Source organism: Gymnoscopelus braueri (assembly GCF_963280865.1).
Source record: "Gymnoscopelus braueri genome assembly, chromosome: 5".
In the NCBI taxonomy this organism is placed as follows: domain Eukaryota; kingdom Metazoa; phylum Chordata; class Actinopteri; order Myctophiformes; family Myctophidae; genus Gymnoscopelus; species Gymnoscopelus braueri.
Window position 1 is genome coordinate 17396337 of NC_137606.1, and position 27811 is coordinate 17424147.

At 40.1% G+C, this 27811-nt stretch overlaps 1 protein-coding gene across 2 annotated transcripts in view; it reads left to right on the plus strand.

The window, feature by feature from the left end:
• The first annotated feature begins 9920 nt into the window (after positions 1-9920).
• Positions 9921-27811, plus strand: part of golim4a (golgi integral membrane protein 4a) — a 41088-nt gene continuing 23197 nt past the window's right edge. For both annotated transcript variants that reach the window (XM_080429562.1, XM_080429563.1), the window contains exon 1: positions 9921-10715. In XM_080429562.1, the coding sequence (XP_080285688.1) occupies positions 10529-10715 (187 nt within the window). In that variant the 5' untranslated portion in view covers positions 9921-10528. The remainder of the gene's footprint in view (positions 10716-27811) is intronic.

Sequence of the window (27811 nt, forward strand, 5' to 3'; positions counted from 1 at the left end):
TTTTAAGTACAGCAGAACAGTGGTCAATGACCCCTCTCTATTTCAAAGGATACGAAGAATTCAAATCAAGTAACACCTTGGTCTATTTAGAATCAATGACGGTCGTTATCAAGCCATCAACGCACAGCAAGTAAACGACCCAGTCAAATCTATTCAGTGTCTTAACGATGGTGGTTGAACAATTAAGCAAAACTTCAACAGGCATTAGGCATATTGGAGAGATGCATTATCCCAATTTCCAACACAGAGATATCCTCTTTCAAGTGTGTTTTTGTTGCTCATAGAATTACATACACCAGGTAGGTTACAATGACCAATTTATAACTGGATATTCATAATCATTTGAAGTAATTCTGTGCATGTGATTAATTTGAACCTATATGGACAGTTGTGTATCCACAAGTTTCCTAGGGCGTTGTGGGCATCACTTCCTGTCGATTTAATCCAATGAAATCCAATGATATCCAATGAAATCGACAGGAAGTGATGCCCACAACGCCCTACGAAACTTGTGGATAGATGCCAGCCTATCCATAAGTAAAACCAGAATCATCAGGCCATAATTGCAGGGCTGCCAACATTGGACTGTCAGAATCCAGGAGCCACACGCCCATAACTTTTGAAGGAAACATCCGGAGACAAGATAAAATAAATCCGATACAATTTGGACCCAAGGAATAAAGTGATTATTGTTAAGATTCAAGCACATCTTGACTCTATATTAGGCTACAGGACAAAAACAGCACAAAAAAAACTGAGCTGAAAATGTCTGTTTTTACTAAATAGTTCTTACCAACTGTATTTTCTTAATCCTTGACGTGTGTATTTAAAATTCTGCCATGTACCAGACTGAAATAATGTCCCACAGGGTTAATTTTTAACCCTATGTTACACCAAAAAAGGGAAACATAGCAAATATCTGGAAGTATACAACATACAAACAAACACATATTCCATACAATTTGGACTCGAGGAATGTATTAAAATTGGTATTCTTAAGCATATCTTGACTCTATTTTGGGCATAAAACTGAGCCAACAATGTTCAGATTACATCTATATTTGTCTTTTTACTAAATACTTAGTTTTCTTGTCGACTATTTTCTCATAATCCTTGGAGTGTGTATTTAAAGATTGCGTGTGTGTGTGTGTGTGTGTGTGTGTGTGTGTGTGTGTGTGTGTGTGTGTGCGTGTGCGTGTGTGTGAGTGTGAGTGCACACGTATGCGTCCCTGCATTCCCAGTAGGCTATGAAGGCTTACTTTGTGGCTCCTAGAATCTCAACCTAGAGAGAACTTTCAACTATCAGGCTGCTCTCCTGTTGAAACCATCTTCGAGGTTTGGTCCAGGAGGCAGACACTGTTAGTTTAAGAGCAGGCTAGGCTTAAAACGTTCCTTCCATTTGGGGAACAACAGCACCATCAGCATCCATAGTCTCTAATGTCGTCATAGCCAGCGCAGTGCACGTTTGATTACCTCATTAACAAATGACATGACCTGCCTGGTGAAACATGTTCAACAACTCTTCCGAACGTGTGGTGAGGTGAAGTAAGTAAGTATGTACATTATATTTGTACAGTATATAACACTTCTCACAGAGAGAACTCACAAAGTGCTTGACATACAACAGAAATAAAAACACAGCATGAAACATTCAAAACAACAAAAACACACACAAACAAATCTAAGACATTCCACAAGTGGTTCTTAAAAATTCCTGAGGCTGCAGCTCTCAAGACCTGTAGAAGGGCATTCCATACATTTTAGTTTTTGACCTTGACCTTTTTTTGTCCCGCGGGGGAACTCCTCCTCCAGCTTAAAAACAACAAAAAAAACAAAAACATTCCACAAAATGCTTGTTTAAACAGTAATGTTTGTAAGTGGCTCTAAAAAATTCCACAGAGGCTGACCTTTTTTCGTTCCAGCTCTCAAGACCTGTGGAAGGACATTCCATACATTTTCTTTTCTTTTTTATTATCTTTCTTCATCTTGTGGGGGAATGCGGAGGGGGAAGCAGTTAGGGCTTAAGTGTCTTGTTCAGGGACACTTCGAACCTTAGGCTTCCCAGGCGGGCTCTCTAACCATTCAACTATGGCCGCCAACCTGGTACGAGGAATAATAATAATAATAAACTCTATTTATTAGCACCTTTCATGACATAAATGCAGCGCAAAGTGCTTTACAGAACAAAACAAAAACAAACAAAAATAAAAATGTATAAAATACACAATAAAACAGTGGCATAAAATTAATGGCTAAAACAATACATAACAGGCAGTGAGGCAGTGAGCAAAACAGTAAAGACATGAATAACAACGCAGAGATTTAGAAGAGAAGAAATCAACTAAAAGCAAGAGTGAAGAAATATGTCTTGAGCTGTGCTTTAAAACTGTCCACAGAGGGTGCCTCTCTTATGTGTAATGGGAGTTTATTCCAAGCCGTCGGACCGTAGAAGCAGAATGCTGCTTCGCCGTGTTTTTTATATGACATTTCAGGCACTTCGAGTAGGCCTGCACTAGAAGACCTGAGGGGGCGGTTTGGAACGTATTTAGGGAGGAGGTCATAGAGTTAGGAAGGTGCCAGACCATTGAGCGCTTTATAAACAAGTAAAATAATGTTTAAATCAATCCTAAAAACAACCGGGAGCGAATGACCAATAGACTCTGGACGGCTGACCTTAGGGTCCTGCTGGGCACATGATATTGTTGTAGCAGGTCATTGATTAATTGATTGGTTGAATATTTTATTAGGCAAAAATGTAAAAGAGCACAGTTACATTTAAAATACTTTGTCTAAAAGGTCTGTTCAAAAAAGTCCTTGCGGTCTTGTTTCCAATGAGGTCCTTGGTATTCAATTCATAGTCATATATTGTGGCACCACAGTTGAAATATCAATACAAAAATACAGAAAAAGATAGCACTATGTACAAACAAAAAATAAAAGAAGCAGGGGGAAAAAATAAAATAAAGCTATATGTACAAAAAGGGGGGGGGGGTCTGTCTAACAGGAAAAATAGTATACCTCCTTTTTTGGCCTCTCTTCCTAATAAAAATAGCGAAATCAACAAGAAGTTAACATTTTTTATTAAAAAAACAAACAGTACTGGGTTTGGTGATGCTCTATATTGTCTGAATCAACTTTTTTTACGTTCGTTTACATGCTAAAAGAGTGACTTTGAGAGCTGTTTCACCGTATAATGTAAGTCAACGAGGAGCATATTTAGAATGATCAATGACTGACGCACACACTTAGTAAAATGCCAAATATAGATGTAATCTGAACATTCTTGGCTCAGTTTCTTTCACTTTTTGCCCTAAAATAGTGTCAAGATATGCTTGAATCTTAATAATACAAATTTTTATGAATTCCTTGAGTCCAAATTGTATGGAAATTGTGTTAATTTGTATGTTGTATACTTCCAAATATTTGCTATGTTTCCCTTTTTGGGTTTAGGTAGGATAAGTGTTAACATAGGGTTAAAAAATGAACTAGTGGGACATTATTTCAGTCTGGTACATCATGGTCTGGTACATCATGGTGATCATTTTGGCTCAGTTTTTTAGGTGCCGTTTTTGTCCTGTAGCCTAATAAGAGTCAAGATGTGCTTGAATCTTAATAATGACCACTTTAATTAATTCCTTGGGTTTTATTTGTCTCTAGTTGTGTCCTTCAAAAGTTGTGGTCTTTTCTATTTCTTCCATCTTCAGGTTTGGGTTCAGGATATGTGTAATAAAGGATTATTATTATTTATATTATATTATTATTTCACCCTGATACCTGGCAGAATCTTAAAATACACACTTCAAGGATGAAGAAAAACCAAGTGACGGAAAAAATCCACCCTATGCGCGTGGACCCCACTTTCTAGACTATGTATGACGGCATGCACTGACCACCCCCCCCCCCCCCAAGCGGGGGGTCTGGGGGTCCTTCCCCAGAAACTTAACATAGTAGGATTTCCTGTGTTCTGGTTTTGGGAGTTTGATACATAATCCAGGAGAAAATCAGGAGACATGTCAATCCAGGAGATTGTCAGGAGATCCTGCAGGATCCAGAAGTGTTGGCAGCCCTGCATAATTGATAGCCTAATTTGTTTTATGTATAGGCAACAGTGTAGTCACTGTAGTTAATAATTAAAAGGGCAGAGTGACAAATGTTGTAAAACTACTGGTTACCAAATACTCAACTTCAGATCTTCAATCTGACCAGGATTCAATGGGTTTCCCACATAGGGGCGGCCATAGCTGAGTGGTTAGTGAGCCCGCCTAGGGAGCCAGAGGCCCTGGTTGCCCCAGGTACGATTCCAGGCCACGCCAGCATATGTGTCGATGAAATGAAATTTGTCCCTGAGCAAGACTCTTAACCCCTATTGCTCACAGGCCCTCATTGGAAACAAGCCCGCAAGGACTTTCATGATCGTCCTGTTAAAAGGAATTATCCTATGTAAGTTGAGAACACTATCCATTCTGCTACCACTACTACAGATACTACACTGTGCATTTAGCAAGACGTATACATTAATGTTCTAATCAATATGGAAAGCAAAATATCGGACATAATCAGTTTTAAATGTCATGTTGTTGTATTTGATGGGGAGGGTTAGGGGTGTCAAGATGTAAGATGTCACGATACGATACATGATGTTGGGCATATGATATCGATATGATACATTATTATGTTTTTTTCTCATGTATCATCAACATCATCTTTAGTTTAAAATAACTTTATAAAGCACTTTAAAAAACAATTACAAAGTGCTTTGTACACACAAATAAATACATTTGTGCAAGCTTTAGGGAGAAGTGAAGTTCTCACTAACTATAAACCCATTGTTTCAGAGGACAGATAGACACTAATATAACAAATATAATATAATATAACACTGCATAACTATAAATTCCACAAACCTCATATTTTTGTCATCTGGACTTTTTAATTTAATTGCTTTGATGCATGCCACATTAACGAGCGTCAACGAGCATCAGCTGACACACAACACCTCCCTTTCAGATTAAAGCACTCTGCAGTGCTTTAATCTGAAAGTGACCGGAGTCTGTTAGTCTGTTTCTCTCCAAAATACTATGAATATGGAAGACATGATTAATAATTACTGTGATTATGCTTACATTTCATATCATACATCATACAGTAACTAAGAACTCCTATTTATAAAATATATATATATATATATATTACGATACAGTATGACATCATGACAATACCTATCGTCACATTTTAATGTCACGATAGGCTATATCGTCGGACAATATATCGTGACACTCCTAGGCGGGGAGGGTTTCTCTTTTTTTTTAATCACTTGGGGAGGGTCATTGATTTTTTTTTTTGTCAAAGGGAGGGTCATTGCATTTTAGATCAGGGCACATACATTTTCTCCAGGGGTACCCTTCTTTAAAAATCGACCTGTCAACGTTTTACTCTTCTATCATTGGACATCTCGTTACTCAAATCAAATCAGAATATAATTGCAAGTCTCTCAACATCCAGATATTGGATTATCCACACTGTTCATATTCACAACAGATATTCTCATGAAGACAAGATGCCTGCTGTCCATTGTTGTATGCAGGTGATGTATAGTGGTTACACTGATTTTGATGCTAATAAGAAGTTTTGCTGGGGACCCCCTGGAACCCCCTGGAACCCCCTCAAGGACCCCTGGGGGTCCCCAGACTCCACTTTGAGAACCATGCACTGGCATAAGGGTGCCAGTACACCCAGAAACGCCATCCCAAAAACATGTCTTCCATGCCAATGAATGACCTGATTTTAACTTAGTTAAACAGGATAAGAGCTGGGTTTCCGAAATGTCCTTTGACATTAACATTCTAATAAAGACACAGCCAGACAGGTATTCAAACCTTGTTAAACCAGGTACCAAACAGTGGCGGATACAGAATGTGCCTAATGACTGGGCCTTTTAAGCTTTTTAAGCTTAGATATTATAATGACCGGTGGATGATGTTATTGAATTTTTTTCTCGCTGTCTCTGATTGTCTTTAATGCTTTGAAAGGTTCAAAGCCATCAGTTCAATTTAGAAAGAAGAAGAAAGTGAAGCAGAAATTAGACATAAGTACAGAGATGGCCATGGAAATAATAATAATTAAGTGTCTTTGTGAGAAGAGTGGTCGAGGCAGGCTGGCAAGGTGAAGTGTTTACCTGTTCCTTTGAAGGAAAGGTTTTAGCTTTTTTGTTTAGTTTTTGAGCATCCGGCTGATAAGAGCACAAGCTCTTATGATGCATTTAATTAATCATTCAGCCCAGGGCACTATTGAGGATGAATGAATCATACTGTGTAAAACCTACAAGTGGATGGAGATAACCCTAATTAACCAATTGATTGATTTGAAAGCCACTCAAAACTCAGAAATAGCTACAAATATAATAAATAATATAAATAAACTTTATTTGTATAGCACCTTTCATGACATGAAATGCAGCTCAAAGTGCTTTACAGAGCAAGATTTACAATTACAGTTAGAACCAATTTAACAATAAAGCAAACAAAAATAAAATAAAATAAAATAAAAGCAAAAGCATAAAACAACATTAAAATAGGCAATACAGTGAGGAATTAAAAATCAACCAAAGAATCAGCTAAAAGCAAGAGTGAAGAAATAGGTCTTGAGCTGTGCTTTAAATCTATCGACAGAGGCTGCCTGTCTTAGGTGTAATGGGAGTTTATTCCACACTGTCGGTCCGTAAAAGCAGAATGCTGCTTCACCGTATTTTTTATATGTCATTGTAGGCACCTCGAGCAGGTCAGCACTTGAAGACCTGAGGGCCCGGTTTGGAACATATCTCTCTAGGCAGTCAGAGAGGTAGGAAGGTGCCAGACCATTTAGAGCTTTATAAACTATTAAAATAATTTTAAAATCAATCCTAAAAACAACCGGGAGCCAGTGTAGTGAAGCTAGAACTGGAGTGATATGTTCTCTCATCCTAGTTTTAGTTAGGATGCTAGTTTTAGTTAGGATGCCATGTGATGGATTAAATGAACTCAAAACTCCTCTGTTGTGCTCTTTTATTTATGTTGATATGCCACTGAAATGTAATGATAGCAACCTTAAAAAACAGCTCAACTACTTGAAAGCTACATTATTCTGAAAGTAGAGAGAAGTAGTAGACAACATTTCTGGCTGTTTTGTTTCTTTGTACTATGAAAGGTCTTTAATACTTTTACTTTTGATACTTGTACTTTTACTTTTGATACTTAAATACATCTTAACACCTTTTCTTAAGTACTTATGATGTGAGCTACCTGAACACTTTACAAGTGATTTTCTTAGGGGTGACTTTAACTTTTACAGGGGTAAAAATGTCTTTCAGGTAAGATACAGTATCTGTACCTTTACTCTCAAGTATGGCTTTCAAGCACTTTATAAACCACTGTTTATTTATCCAAGTTAAAATGTTAAGGCAGAATCAGGCAGTTACTTGCAGCTATTTGTAACTTGCCTGCTTGACAGCTACCCTTGCACCAAAAAATTACTAAAATAATAGCATAATAAATGAACCCTTTAACCAACCAGTTACAAATTCCTCAACGGTTTCCTGTTTCGGTTAACTATGAAAATTGTGTTCATTTTTGTTTTCACAGTCTTGTGGCACCCAACTTCATGTAATTTGTGGCCCCCTGCCTAATCTAGCTACCCCAGACGTGCTACAACAACACGCAGCACAGCAGATGTACAGTAGTATTATTATGAAACATACCACCCAGAGTGGTGGATGGTCTCCACAATTTACTCACCAAAGATTCACCCTCCTTTGGGTTTTTGTAGCAGTGTCTTGACTGCAAATGCAGTAGTCAGTGGGTGTTAATTAACCCTTAGTTAATCCTGAGTGAGTCCCAAACATTCCTCCATTCTAAACAGTAGCCTACATTTTATTCTTACCGGGTTATTGGTCCGTTAACCATTAACGAGCTTCGGTGAACGGTTATGAAAAACATTCAAAATGGTCATTCTGTACAACCAACCATCTAATAATATTTTTTTGTACATTTATTTTTACATTGGAATATGGAATGTGTTCCAGGGGCCACAAGACAGCTCAGCTGGGGCCGGATTTGGCCCGCGGGCCGCCAGTTGAATATCACTGATCTACACCTTCCCTCTCAGCTTTCCTATTTATAATATCTTAATAAAATAAACTACTAGGGATGAGGGCTAACCACTCTCCCTCTTTAAAAACAGAGCATGTGTTCTCCATCGTGTCTACTGGACTAGTTGGTATACACGTAGGGCTGTGAATCTGGTAATATTATTGACCACTCATTTTGTATGTCCGCGGCAAAACCTTTGTTTGAGGAAAATGTCCATTAAAAGCTGGCATGTTGATGACCCCTGGTAGTGGAGTAGAAGTAAAAGTATTGGAAATGAACAATACTCAAGTAAAGTACAAATACCTCAAAATTGTACTTAAGTACAGTACTTAAGTAAATGTACTTAGTTACTTTACACCACTGCAGTGATGTAACACTGATGTGCAGTGGTTCTCAACTTGTTGGGCCTCAGTACCCCCTTTACCTGATTTCTGAATAAAAAGGTACCCCCTTTATCTGACCACAACATTTAGCTTAGAGTGCAGCTAGAGGAAACCATATGACGCTGATGATAAACTACCTTTTGAAGAATAGGCCTATAACATTACAAAGAAATTTAGTTATTTTAAACTGCGGGTGGCCATAACATTTCAGTAAGTCCAGTTTTGATGTCAGTATGTTCAAATAATGTGCATGCATTGCTTTCTATTTAATAGCTTTCTATTTAGATAGCATGTTATGTAGACAGATGACAGGTCATTGTTGACCTGGCATCCTATAGTGTGTATAGTTTCAATGTAGGCTGATGATAGGTTCTTGGTTTACGTATGTATTAGTTATTATTAGATTATTGGTTTACTTAAATATTACTTCATTATTAGATTACTATTTTTATGCATTTGATGTATTATGTGTATTATTATGATGTATTATGATGTATTATCTAATTTATCTTGTGTCCATGCTTAAAGTCGCTCTGGATTAAGAGCGTCTGCTAAATGCCTAAACTGTAAACTGTAATAACAGTCATGCTAGTCAAGTTTTTGAGTACATTTGTACTTTACAGATCAGCACAGCAGGTTCACACAGACACAGTTTCAGTGTTTTATCATTAAGAAATAAAATAAAATAAAATAAATAGTAAAAAAAGTAATTGAAAAGCCACGGCCCCTCACACATTAGAAGGTCCATTAGGGACCTCTCCTGGTGATCCCAGAACTCGACGTTGAGAACCTGTCCCAGTGATGGAAAGTAACTAAGTACATTTACTCAAGTACTGTACTTACTTTTGAGGTATTTTTTACTTTACTGGAGTATTTCCAGTTTTCAGTACTTTTACTTTTACTCCACTACAATTATTTGAAAACTTTAGTTACTTTGTAGAGTTTGATTATTATTACAAAACATACATCATAACGGCCACTTCAGCCCTATCATTTTGGCCATTTGAAAATAGCCAATCGACAAGCTCACAATGTGTGTTGTGAGCTTGTAGATTTGCTAAAAAAATATGTTTTCATACATTTTATCATTTGAAAATAATGATGCACAATGAATACTTTCTACTTTTGGTACTTTAAGTACATTTTGATACCAATACTTTTGTACTTTACACAGGCAAATGTTTAATTCCGGACTTCTACTTGTAACAGAGAGTATTTCTACAATACTTTTACTCCAGAGTCCAGACCCCGAGTCCCAGACCCTCCAGCCCACCCTCACATTCCAGTCCTTTCTGACAGAGCTCTGCGGTGACCAATAAGGGTGAAATGTCTTCCTCTGTGGGGCGGGAGTAGGGTAATTATTAAGGCCTTGTTTTCGGAGGGGTGGGACTTCCCTTTTAGAGTTGCAGCAGCAGTTTGGATGGCAGGCAGCTGCTTTTTTAGGTGACACGTAACTAAACTAAACTAGGTGCAACGACGTAGGCCGCCGTGTCGCCCCAACAACAAAAAAAGCCAACTTTCTCACTGTTTTCGGCTTCTATCGGGCAGCAGCAGCAGCACTTCAATCTGTTTGTTCGTAACAACAGGATAATAACGCGCATGGTGCCAATAAGGACTGTTGCGCTGCCTTCTTGCTTTTCAGGAAACAACGGGAGGAGTTTTGATGCGAGTTTGTTTAAAGTCAAAGCGGAGAAATCAGAGCTTCAGCTCCGTCCTCTGAAATAAGTAACAGGGGAGTGGAGGGAGTGGAGTCCGTGTGGATGTGGCGATCATCATGCATCAATGAGAACAAGTCCTGAAGAGATCACCTATTATTATTATTATTATTAGGGAAACATCCGGGTGAAGACAGTCCTATAATAGAAGAACATCTGGAGAACATGCAGTGAGGAGGAGGGGGACAGACAGACGGGACAGAGAAAAGTGAGTGGAGGAAGTTTTCCAGCCCAGGCAGCAGACACGGGGTTCGTTGGGTCTGGGGAGGAGGGGAGCTGCGGGAGGAGGTCTACCAGCACCACCACCATGGGTAACGGGGTGTGCTCGCGGAGGCAGAGGAGGATCTTCCAGTCCTTGCTGCTGGCCACCGTGGTGTTCGGCATGATCTACGGGGGCATGATCTCCTACGAGGTGCACAAGCAGCTGAAGAGGACGGAGGCGATGGCTCTGAAGTACCAGCAGCACCAGGAGTCCCTCTCTGCGCAGCTCCAAGGTACTGTAGTAGTGCGAGTGGTTCTCAAACTTTTAAAATGTCAAGGTCTCCCCCTTAACTCTGACAGGATACAAACCCTAACGGGTCCATTTGGTACTGTCAGAGTTACAGACTTGTATGGGTCAATTTAGACCCCCTATAGACCCCCTAAAGGAACCCAGAGTAGTGTAAACACAGCTGACCGACTGACTGGTGGGCGGCGTTGTGATTGTGTTAAGTTCTCAAACTTTTTTATCAGCTCGCCTGGCTGGCTGGCAGGGCTGATCAGTAAACAGACGCTGCACATAGTCGTCACTTTCTCGTGACTTTCTCCTCATTGGCTGGCCTTGGTAACATAACAGCACTGTCTCCTCATTGGCTGGCCTCATTGGTATCCTGTTTACTTGTTAATCGTTTTTATTGGTGTCATTTGTATGGTATTATTAATTCTAAACATAAGAAAACATACACATTGCCACATGCGTGTAAATGCTGTACTGAAATTACATTGACAATGCTACAATATATGAGCCCTTTCTGCTGCCAGACGAAACGTCAACACTTGGGTTCTCAGGAACATTTCGGAATTTTCGGTGGAGATCGAACAAGGCACTGTGTAATTCCCTCTGGGGCATTGATGACAGCAACATGCTCTTAGTATTTACTGGTAGGATTTATTAGATCCAGACCGCGAGAACTGACAAAAACGTACATGAAATACAATAAATCACCGATCTGCAACCAAATCAGACAAACTACAGCATCTACAACAATAATTCACTTGGCAAACATTTTTCGTTAGCACTTAGCTACTTAGCTTACAACATGGGTTCCAACACAACAATAAATCTCAAAGTAAATCTCTTTGGCAAAAAACAACAAAAAAATATCAACAAACCGTACCTTATTGGCTGCATGCATATAAAAGAGGAATTTTAGGGGACTTTTTTATCTTCTTGGTATGAACTTTTACAACACTGAAACTAGCTTGGCAAAACATTTTTTTTTTGCACCTGTACATCCGTAATAAACGTCCCCGGAAACACTGGTGCACCGACAATTAGTTACTTTGGCTGCAGGTAGGTAGGAACCAAAAACTTCAAAGTACCAAACTGACACAGAGGCAGCTATACACTGTATGTAAATATTCATATCACGTACAGTGACCTCCATGACGTAAAGTGTAGCCTCTTTGCTACGGAAATAATTAGATGCTCTATGAACAGCAACGATTTATTTGCCAACATAAACATGCAATCACAATATAAAGAAGACCACAAATGGCATGTATTCATTAATATCACACTCACTTGGCTTACTTTCACTTGTGCTTCACCACAGTTTTCGTGTGTCATATCGTACATTGTTTTTCTGTCAAGGGTAGATGTTCTTCCAAACACACACTCTGTACACTACTACAGCACACTTTCCGTTTTCTCTCTTCTGTACTACAGCCTGAAAAAGTTGTCTCTGTGTGAAAAGCCATGGTGACCCAATCTCCTCCGTGTAGCTATCATAGAGTTCAAAAATACACTACAGTATCAACGAATGCAGCTAGCAGTACTAACGTGGCTAATGTTTGGCCCCCATAGAGTTATAATGTCGGCCCCTGGACTGAACCTGAACCTTCTTCTTCTTGGAGTTTAAGGGCGGTTGGCAACCATCTCATAGGAACATTACCGCCACCTTCTGTTCCAGCAGTTGGGCCAGACGGAACTCAAGGGATTTAGCTTAGTGCGAGCTGATATATATATGACTGTGTCATTTCTTGTTTCATTTCAAGGACCCCCAGTTTCTTATGCATTTGACCACGGACCCCCATAACCCCGATGAGTGTATTGTACACATGGAACCATTTGTACACTCGTAGATACATACCTGTAACCTCTAAGGGTCCTTTTGGTATTTTGGTTCCTATCAATAATGATCTGGGGACCCCCTGGAACCCCATCAATGACCCCTGGGGATCCCTGGACCCTACTTTGAGAAAGACTGGTGTACACTACACAGTAAAGCCCTCAGTGTGTAACCAAATGGACCCCTAAGGGTCTGTCTATGCAAAGGGTCCAGGTGGACCCTAAGGGTCCATTTGTATGTAATGTTACCCGTGTACACTCTTTGAGTTACAAATGTATAAATTAAGTACACCAAGGACTTTAAGAGGCTGAGTAACTGAAAGATGACGAAAGCCCAATGAATGTTCTGTGGTAGCTAGGTGTCAAGTTGAAGCAACATCCCAAGAGTCTATCTTTAATCTTTATCTTGTACCTAGAGGTTATTATCTTGTGTAAACAAGGTAAATGTTTTGATTGATTGAATACTTTATTAGTCTGAAATATAAACAGCACGAGGTACAGTCAGACATTTAGGCTAAAAGGATAACACTTAAAAAGTCCTGGGGACTAAGTTGTAGGCTATCCTCCTATCCTCCTATCCTCCTATCCTCCTATCCTCATATCCTCCTATAATCCTCCTAATAATCCTCCTAATAATCCTCCTATCCTCCTATAATTCTACAAAGCTCTGTGTGTGCGGTGAGCCCAAAATCTCTTCTGCCCGGTTCTCCTCAGTGGCTGGAGCAATTGATCTGCATTTGCACACAGACATTCACCATTACCATGTGCACGGAACAGCGAAGCCCCGTTTTTCACTTTCCCCAAATGTCAGCTGTTTATTAGCGTTTTTGTGTTCGCTGCAGAGTGTAGAAAAGAGAGTAACGACACGCTTTGATCTCGCCGCAAAGCGGGCTCCTATAGACCGCCGAAGTCTGACGTCATTTACACATCCTTTGTTTGTCTACCTGGTTCGCAGTTTTCCACCCCCGTTCTGAATCCCATAGACGTATTTAATATCGCGTCAAATAAGAACTGTGTTCCAAAAATAAACAAATGACCCCGGCGTGTTGACTCTTATGGATATGAAGCATCAACTGACGGTGAGAAAACGCTAATGTTACTTCCGCCGAATTAGTTACATTTTCGCCAGAAACAGACTGTATCAAATATAAGTGACTGACTATCATAAACGATACAGAACCCCCTCCCTGACAATAACGCCGACACGCTGTGTTTATTTTTGGACCACAATTCTTATATGAGACGATTCTAAGATGACCCAATGTTATTCTCCATAGAGAAATTACTTCCGCAAACCTGGGGATGAACGAGTCACGTCAGGACTTCGGTGCTCTATGGGCTATAGTTCCAAACATTGGAACTATCTCATTGAGATAGACGGAGCACTTCCGCATTCCATTCTTACATTGGGAGTCGACGCTAGTGTCAGAACTCTCTTTATGGCTCTGGTTTGCTGGCTCCCGGGTTGCCAAATCATGTGCGTGAAACAAGCGTGGGTGCTCATATCCCCCGACGGGTATGGTCTAGTAGTTGTATAAATCTAACAGTCTACTTGAATGTGAGTGTGTTTTAATCAGTGCAAGTCTGCACACACACACACACACACACACACACACACACACACACACACACACACACACACACACACACACACACACACACACACACGCACACGCACGGTTCTAGCCACCCTGCCCTGGGGCACATCTCAGCTGAGATAAGAGAGCACACTAAAGTCATGAGGTCACCCCAAGCATCTGCTTCAACCTGTAGAGCCGGTCTTACAGCCTGGTAGAGAGGTGTCAGTCAGAGCCACTTATATACCTTGTCATTTAGAATCACTCATAACATTGTTAAAATGTTTACTTTAAACCTGGCATACGTGTTTTGGGCATTTCATTGTCAATTGTCGACTCTTTTTGTATTTTAAGTTTCTGAAATAAGTTTCTGAAATAGTGAAAATAGCTGATCTACAAGCTCACAACAACATTGCGTGTGTGTGCTTTTGTCAGATGTAAGAAGGGGGGCTCAGAGGAAAAAAGGTTGTGAACCACTGGTTTAGACAGTGATTTATGAACGGCAGGCTATAGTACTCTCTTCTATGTGGAATAACCAACCTGTCCATGAATGGGTTTAGACTGTTTGTGCCACCGGCAGCCATACTGTTTAGCCCTTCTTCACAACAAAGTAGGCTGCAAATACATCACAATAAGAGGATGCTAGAGTAGACTTACTGACTTACTTGACTGCCACTGGAAACTGAATAAAGTCTACTTAGTTTCTCTGTAAGCAACTATTAACTTTGTCATGCTGATGGTAGAGTCACAGTATAATACACTCAGCTTTAACCACATTAATCTTGGGGCAAATGTTCTAAAATGTTCCCCCCCCCTAAAAACAGCAGATCTACAAGCCTACAAAGCATCACATTGTGACATGTTGTGAGCTTGTAAATTGTCTTTTTTCTGTATTTGCCATTGGACATAAGTCTAAGTCAGCGGTACTCAACCTTTTTGGCTGGCGAGTGGCGAACCCCAAAAAGACTTGGCTAGGACTCACGACCCCCCCCCACCCCCCATACTCACCAATCTAGCAACATACACGCAAACAAGCACGCATTGTGTGTGTTCAGTGTTTGCACAATGAACAAACACGTGCATGCACACATACAGACTGAGACGGCTATACTAAATGAAATAACTATATTAGTTCATCGTTAAGACTTTAATTATAGGTATATTTTTTAAAACGGGGGGTTTGATAAGAGGAGTAATATTACACTCGAATCGAACCTTGCATCTGAGAGGACAATATACGCACCTCTTCACACAGCTCCAGTAGCCAATGGCACTGGCCACCGACGTTGGCCTTGCAATTCCACCTCTTATGTTGAAAAACTCCACTGATTTATCGATGTGATTTGGGTGTTTGTCATAATCTTTTTTGTTTTCACTGACGTTAAGCTTTCGTGTGTCAGAACCTCAGACACATTGGGGCTGATAAATTATTTTTTTCACCTGCTTTTTAAACAACTGTGCCTCAACTTGCCCACTGTAAGCTTCTTCTCACTTGTGGGTCGAAGTTGACAATACTTGTGTGGTGTTAGGTGGGGTGTGATATCTTTTTATGGGCAAGATGCATCCACTACACCGTTCCATCCACCATCCACAAGCTGTTGATAGCCACCGTTTCATGTATTACGAGGACAGTTGCGACACAGTTTAACCTTTCGCAGTTTTTTTAACTTTTACAGAGCAACTTAAGTTTATGTGGCAAAGGTAGGAGTAAATCTCCTTTGTGCTGCAGGGAGCGCAGAGCCAGCGTGAACGGTCTGTCTCAGTGTGGCCAGTGCCACACAGACAGAAATGTGCACGCGCAATCGCGCATATACCTTCTTCCTCGCTCTCTCCCCTTCCAAAAAACATATTTTTTTTATTCCGATTTTCATTTCTTTGAGCACATTCAGAAAAGCAACTGGCAACCCCTCCAAATAATTTGGCGAACCCCACTGGTCTTAGTCATAAGACATAGTCATAAGACATAGCCTAGATTTGCTTCCTTTCTGTTTGTTGGTCCTAAAACCGTAGACAATGGTATCATCACAGCTCACAAAATGATTCAGTTAATGTGATGTTCACAACATGTTAATAAACACAAAAGACAAACTGAGCTGATAGTGATACGTATGCCCAAAGGTGTTGCATTACTTAATCGTTCATCCTTATCGATTGTATTCCCCTCTGTCAGTATCTATTCCTATCTTAATTTTATTGCTGGAAAAAGCAGTGGAAAATTATTGGTATGCTGTCTTTTTAAAACTCCAAAATCAAAATTCACACTGCTTTCAGTGTGCTTGAACTCTCACTCAAATTCCACTCGATGGCACCTCTTGAGTTTCTCGCAGTCTAAGCAGCCACCTTAGCATCATTAGTTAATTATACCATCAAGGTTACACAATTGGCTCTTATTTCTCCTTCAAAGGTCTAGCCCAGTGGTTTTCAAACTGGTTTTGCCCAAGAAGGCACACCAATGGGCAAGTGAAAATCTCAAGGCACACCTGTATTCATAGCGAAAATACATGCTCACAATGTGACACGGCAAATTCTCACCTATAATGACAGGCCCATTGGGGCCCATTTAGGGAATAACATTGGCCTCTGTATTGTCAAATGAGTGCACATAAAGTGCACTGATATAGTCAAATAAAGATTAATTCGAATTTCAGAACTATTTTGTGTAGTTGTATATATTACAATAATAATGTGTGTAAGTGTGTAAAATAGAAAAGTATGTGTGTAAAATCTGGACACGGCACACCGGTGTGTCTTTTGGGAAGCACTGGACTAGCCTACAGTATGCATCCAGTAGCGGAGAACCAAACATGTATAGAAGTGTACTGTGAAGTGTCACTAATACCCCTCTTCCACCAAGGCAGTGTGAGGGCCGGTTCAGAGCCAGTGCCTAGTGTACTTTCCAACCAGTTCTTTGCGTTTCAATAGCAGAAGAAATGGCTCACGGTCAGTAATATTGGTTCCAGAATGGCATCAACACACTGTTCCGCAAGAAAGGATTCATAACTTACCAGTGGTGACATTGTTTACGTGCCCAAAAGGCAGTGGATACGTTATTGCTAGATCAATAGAGGCATCATAGATCTATCTATGATGATCTTTTTTTCTCAAAACGGTACTGTCTATATTCAATCAGCAATATTTCAAGTGATAAAATCAAACCGCTTTCATAATAATAATAAAGGTTAAGGGAAGTGTTTTGAATGTTCTAAATGACTTGACCACAACAATAATGGAATGGAAGTACTTTTGACCTTCGCAACTTATTCACCACTTAAGCCGTATTATGTACAATTTGACGTACGTCGAAATATCATTTTTTATTTGTATTTCTTCGATTTTTTTTTTAAATGTTCGGCTATAATAACAACATGCCCCAAAAGCTGTGCATCGAAGCGTATTCAGAGAACACAAAGAGTAAGCCCATAGGTAAAGTTACTGTTGGGGCCCTTTGCATTGCACAGACAAACAAACACCACCACACCCATGTTTGTTGTCATTGTTCAGAAGTGGTGGAGACCCAGTAAATTGTCAGACAACGGTCATTTGATATCTATGCTATGTTGATCGCTGTAAAGTGACCTATATATATATATATATTTATAGAGGTGGGCTACGTCTTAACCCTTTAAGACCGGGAACTGTGTGACCACTTTAACCATTATTTCATACTTTGGCTATTAAAAAATAGCTGATCTACAAGCTCATAGCGTGGCACCGAGTGCCGCGCTATGAGCTTGTAGATCTGCTATTTTTTGAAAAATCGTGAAAATGTGTGCAAATCTTTGAATATATACATATATATATTTTTTAAGCGAACAAAACTCAAATCTTTGCGTCTAGGGGGGTCCCTGGAACAACATATTTTGAGATGGGGGGCCCGCGACCAAATACATATAATTTTGGGCGTCCTTGACATAAAGTTTGAGCACCACTGATATAGTAACATACGTTTTTTTCTCCAGAAAACTGTTAGGATTTAGAAGACATTTTGTAGAATCGGCCCCAGGTCTTAATGGGTTAAGGGTTTAGAGTGGGGGGGGGGGGGGGGGTATTGATTGCCCACCATAACCACAGACAAGCAGTTGTCAGTCATTAAAAGAACCAGCTGGCACTTTACAGCTATGCATGTATCCTGATGGCTCTGCCTAATGTGCATACATATGTACGTGTCTGTTGGCCATAATGCTCATTATTGGAAGAGAATTGAGTGTCATATAAATAGATATTTATTTCTGGTCTTGTAACTGATTTACAAAGTGACATTACAATCACGGTCTTCATTTGCTCTGTGCTGGAGGGCAATTATTTGTTTAGATCTGGCTTCTTATGACAGGTCTTGGCAAACGTGTCCTCGGTGTCTGTTTGCTGGACCAAAATAACATCCCTCTAATCAAACAATTCCTGCAGTGATTTATATTGCCCAGTCATTGTGTTTTTGCACCATGTTTTAAGATGATGAATGGCCTACTCTCTATTTCACACAGAGGCGTGCTCTCAGGCAGCCAGGAAGAGCACAATTCCGTGTTTATTTTTTTTAAATCTGAAATTATGCACAGGCTGTAAAAAAAGACCTGATTTAAGCACTTGTTTCACAGTGGAATATCAGATTTTATTACCACCTGTTTGAACAGACATGCCTGTCGATACCTTCAAATATGCAACACAACATTTGAAAATAGGTCAAAAATATTCGCATGGCACCCCCCCAGTCCTGATGGCAACGCTATGTCACTGAGTCCCAGTGGCGGAAAGTAACTAAGTACATGTACTCAAGTACTGTACTTAAGTACAGTTTTGAGGTATTTGTACTTTACTTGAGTATTTCCAATCTCCAATACTTTTACTTCTACTCCACTACATCTCAGAGGCAGATATTATACTTTTACTCCACTATAATTATTTGAAAACTTTAGTTACTTTGTAGATTTAGATTATTATTACAAAACATGCATTAACCACTTCAGCCCTATATACGTTTCTTGGCCATTTGAAAATAGCCGATCTACAAGCTCACGATGAGCTTGTAGATCTGCTATTTTCAAACGATTTGTATACATTTGAAAGCTTGAAATGGGACATTCTGCATAATGAGTACTGTTACTTTTGGTACTTTAAGTACATTTTTGATGCCAATACTTTTATTCTTTTACTCAAGTACATTTTGAATTCTAGACTTTTGCTTGGAACAGAGTATTTCTACATTGCAGTATTGATACTTTTTACTTTTACTTAAGTAAAACATTTGAGTACTTTTTCCACCACTGCAGAGTCCCGAGCTATAGCGGTCCTTGAGGTCACAGATGTGAAACATGAGGGTTTTTTTGCGCTTAGCCTTTCCTATAGTTTAGAAATAATAACAATAAATGTCTAAAATGGCTATGAAAGTATAATTCTGTTGCCAATGAAGTCAACAATTCTAAATAGTAAAAAATATATAATATATATTTTTTTACTATTTAGAATTGTTGACTTGATTGGTAACAGAATTATCCAGGCTTTACAGGTTAACCCCATTAGGTTGGAGTCTTGTACAAAGTGGCTCTTCTTCAGCTTGAAGTCAGTTAGATGGTTGATGTAGAAGTCAACCTGGTTCCCACCTGTCTAGAGTTGCAAAAGTGATCAGAGTTACAATTTGAGTAAAAAGGCAGCTGAGTTTTGACACTTTACCAACCAGCACCCGCCCAGGAAAACAGTCAGTGCTGCTGAGTAATCAACAAGGTAATCACTTTTTACCTATTGTTTTTCTTTTTTCAACACCTGTAATCTGATTTCTGTCCTTTTTACTGAACTGTAATGGATCAGGGTGAGCCATGTTTTGTAATCTATGTAATCAGATACTCCTCAGTAAGTCCTTTAAGCTCACAGTGACAGGAAAGAGAAGAGGATTAGATATGACAGAGGTCATGAGCTAGATCAGATGGAAATGCATTTTGAATTTTTGGGCTATTTATGTGTTTTATATACTCACTTGGGCCTTCTGCTTGGCCAGTGTTGATGCAGTATGAGTACTCAAAGATTTCTGGGCATCCATAAAGAACGGTACACATTTCTAGAGATGGGCAATATAATCGATATGGCAATATATTGTGATATTTTATTTCCCAATACTGTATCGATACTCCAGGCTGTAGTATCGCAATACTTTTGGAGAAAAAAATGCCCATCATAGAAACCAATGGTAGAAGTCCGGTCCTGACAGCCCACTCCTCTAGATGTCGCTCTACTACAGCTAGTTCGCCTTCCAGTGATTCATCTCAATATATATCGCAATGTATCGCAATATATCGTGATACATATCGTTTCGTGAGGTTCTTGCCAATACCCATCAAGTACATTTTGCATGTTGTGTGTGTGTGTGAAAGGACTGTCTGACATCAATATCAAATCACACACTTTTGCCAGTAAAACAAACCTCCAGATAGCTATATGCACAGGCACATCGTACTGTATACATGCATTTGCATATCTATACAGTACACTGTGCACCTGTGCAATATACATTACGAACATGATTCTTCAATGTGCACAGACACGCACCCATGCAAACACACACAAAAACCAGAGGCAGCCCTGTTACATTTAATAGTGCTTGTGTGATTTGATACGCGTCCCAGTCCGCCACACACCACTAGCCAAGCCTGACCGACGGCAACCTGGCCACTGCTAGCTAACCCAGGAGACCAGTAAAGGTCACTGCCTTACTGGAGGCCCCTTGTTTGTTCTGACCATGCACTTTAACGACACCATAAGGGACATTGGCCTTAGGGGACACGAGCTGTCACTGAGCCTGGGTTCCCTTTTTTCTCTAAAGTGTGTAACAGATAAGGCTAGGTGGAAAAATGAACCCATTGATGTGTGGGCTTAGTGTGACTGTGTTGTTGCTAGGTTGCTGGACTTGTTTGGTTGGATTAGTACTAGTACGCTTGGATTCCTTTCCCCTGCTGTAGCTATAATATTCAAGAGAACGCTCATTAACCATGGCTTTGGTAAATGTGTATATATTCTTTTTAAACAAACATTTGTAACTCTAATCCTTGCTTCTGGGGGTCCCTGGAACAAAATACTTTGAGATGGGGGTCCGCGGCCAAATACATATCATTTTGGGGGTCCTTGACATGAAAAAGTTTGAGAACCACTGAGGTAGAGAATAGAGAAAGAAACAAGGGAAGCAAGGTCGGATAACAAGATGGCACAGTGTCAAATATGCATACGGCAGGCACAGTATATCATGGTCAGAAGAACGGGGCAGAAATGCTTCTTGTGCAAGTAGAGAAACACCTGCTGCAGATATAAATATCAGCAGAAGATAATGTAGAATCACAGTCTCTCTTGTGCAGGTGAGAGGTGTCACTTTGCAGTAGATATCAAACCTAAGAATGAAACCTAAGCTAAAGAATAAAACGGGATGGATGTGAACAAGCTCTTTAGATTCCGCAGGAGCTGGCAAAGCAACTACTTAATGAACATAAAGCACATCTAGTAGGCTGTTTTTCAATATCAATTCTTACTCTTTCATTAATAAGTTCAAGCAGAGGGATCCTGGCCTGGGTGCCATATCCAAATATGAATAACACATGATTATAACGCTATTGTGGGGCACCCCGTGGATCACAGAGTGAAGGGCCGATCACACCAAGCACGATAACTAAGCGATAATTGTGTCTGTTTACACACTGATGAACGATAACGTTCTGTAAACAGTGTTACCAAGCACATTGGAGCCACCCACACAGAGGCAGTAAGAGACATCTCTGCCTCTATGGTGCTGAAATACATAATTATGCAATAGGCCAGTGCTTTTTCGTGTCAAGGACCCCTAAAATGATATGTATTTGGCCGTGGACCCCCATCTAAAAATATTTTGTGCCAGGGAACCCCAGAGTCAAAGATTTGTGTTAAAAAAGATTTAAAGATTTGCACACATGTTCAAGATTTTTCAAAAATAGCCGATCTACAAGCTCATAGTGCGGTACTTGGTGCCGCACTATGAGCATGTAGATTTGCTATTTTTGAATAGCCAAAGAATGAAATATGGATAAAGGTCAAAACGATTGTGACGCTTTATTAACACATTTTGCTGCGGACCGCCTGGTATCCCCCCAAGGACCCCTGGGGGTCCCCGGAACCCACTTTGTGAACCAATGCAATAGGCTATATATGGATAACCTGACTCTTGATTATTAATTATAAGGAGGCAAGATATTTGTAGGCTACCTGAGGTGATGCCAGCTAGCCTACCAGCTAGAGTGATCTATTCATAATAGTCTGTCTCCTCCTCATCTTCTTTCTCATCTCTCTGTTCACTGTCATATCAAAATAAATCAGAAATGCCAAGAAATGAAATAAAAAGTGCTATAACACAGATAAAAGGCATCACTGTCACAAACTGGATGCACAAGAGATTGCTTGAGCACTGTTTTCTTTTTTGCAGAATTCTTGCGGAATTTCGGAAATAATGAGACATAAGAAACAAGACGTAATGAGAGGGCAACGTGACTAAAAGAAAGGAGAGTGCAAGACTATGAGCACTAGAGTAGACTATGAGCACTATTCTGCATAATGAGTACTTTCTACTTTTGGTACTTTAACCACATTTTGATACCAATACTTTTGTACTTTTTTACTCAAGTAAATTTTGATTTCCAGAGTTTTACTTTTTACGAGTATTTCTACGTTGCAGTATTGATACTTTTGTAGTTGAGTACTTTTTCCACCACTGCTCACTGGGCTGCTGAGCAATGGGCCACATGACTCTGGAAACATTTACTTGCTTAACATACAGATTGGTCAAAATAACGTTTTATTCGCAAAAAAAGGTTTTGGATTGCTGCTTTAAAATCATGCTAGCGGGTTTTGATCTCAGCTGGATGTGTGTAGTATTCTCCAGGCAGAGGGTGTGTCGCTTTAGGGTGAACTGAGTCAGGGAAAACATAGTAGGTCTCATTTTGACACATTTTGGCTGATATTGTTGTAATGGACGCAGCTACTCTGCTGCTCTGGAGAGAAACTCATTTGAATCTGATCAGCAGTGGTGTAAAGTAACTAAGTACATTTACTCAAGTACTGTACTTTTTTTTTGGGGTATTTTTACTTGACTGGAGTATTTCCAGTTTTCAGTTCTTTTACTCCTACTCCACTACATCTCAGAGGGAAATATTGTACTTTTACTTCACTACAATTATTTGAAAACTTTTGTTACTAGTTACTTTGTAGATTTTAATTATTATTACAAAACATACATTAACCACTTCAGCCCTATATTCATTTCAGCCATTTGAAAATAGCAGATCTACAAGCTCACAATGCACATTTGAAAATAGCCAATGTAGGAGCTTGTAGATCTGCTATTTTAAAATGATTTTTAGACATTTTATACATTCGAAAACTTTAAATGGGACCTTCTGCATAAAGACTACTTTCTACTCTTTGTACTTTAAGTACATTTTGATACCAATACTTTTTTACTTTTACTTTACTTTTTTTAAGTAAATTTAGAATTCCGGGCTTTTACTTGTAACGGAGTATTTCTAAATCCCAGTATTGATACTTTTACTTAAGTAAAACATTTGAGTACTATTTCCACCACTGCTGATCAGACATTTCTAGAATATGTTAATATGCCAGGCCAGTCTGTAGAACAGTGGAAAATAAAATGTTTATTTTGAAAGCTCACAACGTTTCGTTTTCAAAATAATTTAGAAAAGTGGTTATTTAGAAGTTCCTGTGGGGACAGCTATAATCAAATCCCATAAGAAGAAGCTTCTCTCCTGTGCCTCCACTCCCCAGTCCCTCTCAGCTTCCCTGATGTCTGTCTCTCACTGGACAACAAATACTGAGCAGAGTGGGAGAGACTGCCCACTTCCCTTAAAAACAAAAACAAAGTGTATGACCTCAAGTATATAACATGCTGGTATGTCTGATGTAAGTAATGACAAGCTGTGTGTGTGTGTGTGTGTGTGTGTGTGTGTGTGTGTGTGTGTGTGTGTGTGTGTGTGTGTGTGTGTGTGTGTGTGTGTGTGTGTGTGTGTGTGTGTGTGTGTGTGTGTGTGTGTGTGTGTGTGTGTGTGTGTGTGTGTGTGTGTGTGTGTGTGTGTGTGTGTGTGTGTGTGTGTGTGTGTGTGTGTGATCTCAAGATAACAATAACCATCTTAGAGACAAGGAGAACAGGATTGTTTTTTTAACCACTTGAAGCCAGCATCCCTATTCTGGGGTGAAACGTCTGCCGAAAATAGCCGATCTACAAGCTCACAGCACGTTGCGCTGTGTGACGCGTTGTGAGATTTGGCGTAGAGGTAAAAAAAGAGCAGACCAAGTAGAGCCAAAGGACCAAGCATTGTGGGTATAAGTGGTTAATTGACAATCACTTGAGGTTGAGTGGTTGTTTGTCTTCTTGAGTGCAATGTGTGCTCCCAGTAGGTCGCCCTACAGTATGTGTGAACAGCTTTTCATAATGCGAGCACAGATACAGTATGTGGGGGGGGGGGGGGGGGGGGTCGACCTGATCCAATAATAAGTCAGCTTTACTGGTAGTTAATCCATTAAAAGAATCCAGTGAATAAACTCCAAGCCTTTAGTCCAGGGGTATTCAACTAGATTAGGCAGGGGGCCACAATTGTAAAATGACTTGAAGTCGGGGGCCACAAAACCGTGTTTCGTGGTTAACCGTTTGACTGTTTATTGTGTGTGCTATACAGGACACAACAATGGACATATTATGTCCATTATAGTAACTTAATAAGGCCTGCTTCATACTGCATTCATGGCTTTTGGTGGTTGATAGGATCATTTCTGTGCCAGTCCTTTATAATGCACAGGCTTTGATTTGGATATTGAGAAAATAGGAAGTAGATATGTCAGTGTTCTGTGCGCGGGTCCCTGGCATTGAAGTGTCTTTGTGAGAAGAGAATTCGAAGGTGAAGTGTTTACATGTTCGTATGAAGGAAAGGTTCTGGCTTTTTTTAGTTTTTGAGCATCCGGCTGATAAGAGCACAAGCTCTTATGATGTATTTCATTAATAGTGGAGAGTTAGACTATCATTCAGCCCAGGGCACTATTGAGGATGAATGAATCATACTGTGTAAAACCTACAAGTGGATGGAGATGTAGAAGTAGACAACATTTCTGGCTGTTAGGTTTCATTGTACCCATGAAAAGGCTTTTTAATACTTTTACTTTTGATACTTGTACTTTTACTTTTGATACTTAAATGCATCTTTTCTTAAGTACATACGATGTAACCCAACCCTAACCCTAACCCAAATACATATCATTTTGGGGGTCCTTGACATGAAAAAGTTTGAGCACCACTGATTATAGAAACATACGTTTTTTTTTTCAGAATACTGTTGGGAATTAGAAGACATTTTGTAGAATCGGCTTCAGGTCTTAATGGGTTAAGTACAGTACTTGAGTACTTGTACTTACTTTACACCACTGTGTCTCAGTCTCTGTCTGTCTCTGTCTCTCTGTCTCTGGTTTTATTTCCCCTCTGTCATTCTGTTCTACTGGGATAGGTGTATGGTACTACAGTTTACACAGCTCACCCCAGTCTCTCTTCAGCTGGCACTCAGGAAGTATGGCCACATCACCAGCTTGACAGCCCAGCCCACGAGGCAGGAAAGATAGAGGCAGCGAGACGGTGGAAGAAGAGAGTTATTATTGAGGCTTGGGGGGCTCTGCAGTACCCTGACAGTCTAGACACCGGCTCACCTAAGGCTGTTTTCTTTCCTTTGCTCTTTATGGGCCTTCTTTTTCCTTCACTCTTTATTCCCTGTGATATTTCATTGTCGCTAGCTCTAGCAGCCTTTTTGTGTGCACACAAAGTGTCCGTGTGAACATTAAGCAAATTGTGTGCACTAGCTATTCTTTACTCTAGTCTATTTCACAGACTAGAGTCTGTGAAATAGACTCTAGTCTATTTCACAGTACTTGTATGCGTATGTACACGCACACGCACACGCACACACACACACACACACACACACACACACCCACACACACACACACACACACACACACACACACACACACACACACACACACACACACACACAGTCTCACACACACACATACATCCCTGTCTCTAGATTTTTACGGCGTGGCTCTGCAGGAGGCAAGCTGTGTGTGCGTGCGTGCGTGCGTGCGTGTGTGTGTCAGAGCTAATCTCATAAACCGCTGGACTAATCAGCACCAAATATCTTACTACTAGCATACTGCCAGTATAGGCAGAGGAAGGGAGGACCTTTCACATACGTTTTATAATTGAAGTGAGTTGATTGGGTTGAAACCTTGAACAAAATTGGAGTCATATATCATACGTCATAGATATGTCATAAATGACTGATGTCATACTGTAGATGATTGGCATCACAGGCTTGGCCTCATAAAGTCTGAATTCCACATTGGAGCCGCAGATCCCCAGGTCCACAATCCACATGATTTGAATTTTCCATTGCTGATCTAGATTATGCTGACTTGCGTGTTGTGCAGGTCTGAGAACTTGATTTGCAAAGCAAACCAAGGATATTTGGGTAGAGAGACCTTGTGAGCTACAGTTTAACACACTGAGAAGAATATTTAGAAATATTGAGAAGACAGAACCGTATAGAAGGGCTAAGTGAGGCTCAGAAGCAGGCCTGTAAAGGTTCAAATGGGTTGGGGGTAAGAAAAGCACTGCCTTCAAGGTTTCTGAACACGGCAGCCTCACCCTAAATTGCAGGGGAGTTGCTCAGCGGTAAATGGGGGGAGGTCTCTTGCTGTACCAGGTAGCTTCCAGCTAGGTGTAATTTCTTCTACAATGTGAAGCAAATGCTTGGTGCTGACATGGATTATACAACAGTCTGCAAAACATCCCCGGTTAAACACTTAACCCATTAAGATCTGAGGCCGATTATACAAATGTCTTCTAAATCCCAACAGTTTTCTGAAAAAAACTTATGTTTCTATATCAGTGGTGCTCAAACGTTTTCATGTCAAGGACCCCCAAAATGATATGTATTTGGCCGCCGACCCCATCTAAAAATCTTTTGTTCCAGGGACCCCCAGAAGCAAAGAATAGAGTTAAAAATGTTCGCTTTAAACAATATATATTCAAAGATTTGCACACATTTTCAAGATTTTTCAAAAATAGCAGATCTACAAGCTCGTAGCGCGGCACTCTGTGCCGCGCTATGAGCTTGTATATCTGCTATTTTTTAATAGCCAAAGTGTAAAATAATGCTTTTTAGCTCAAATGAAAAAGTGACAAGTGTCTAAATGGGTTATAACAGAGACGTCGTCCTGCAAAAATAGCCGACAAACTCTTGAGCTATTTTCGCAAGTTTCGACAATGTTGTCAACTGTCACCTATAATAACATGCCCACAATAGAGACGGAAGGTTGAAAGTGCTTTTAAATGAAGTGTACGAGTCGGAGGTGAGCCTGAGAACCAGTAAGGTATGACCTCAGTAGTGACATACTGTGGAATACCGCAGCTTTTTGCCAGTGGAGGAGAGCTGTCTGGGTCAAACAAATAGCAAATAGTTAGTTTTTGTGTGATGCAGCAGCAGATGGGCGGGGTCACCAGACCAGACCACATCGGGGCAGGATGGCGTCAGATAAATTGTTGATGACTGAAAATTATGGCCTGCTAAAATGACTTCCATTTTCCTACACTTTGCCTACACAGTAAAGTCCTGAGTGTTAATTT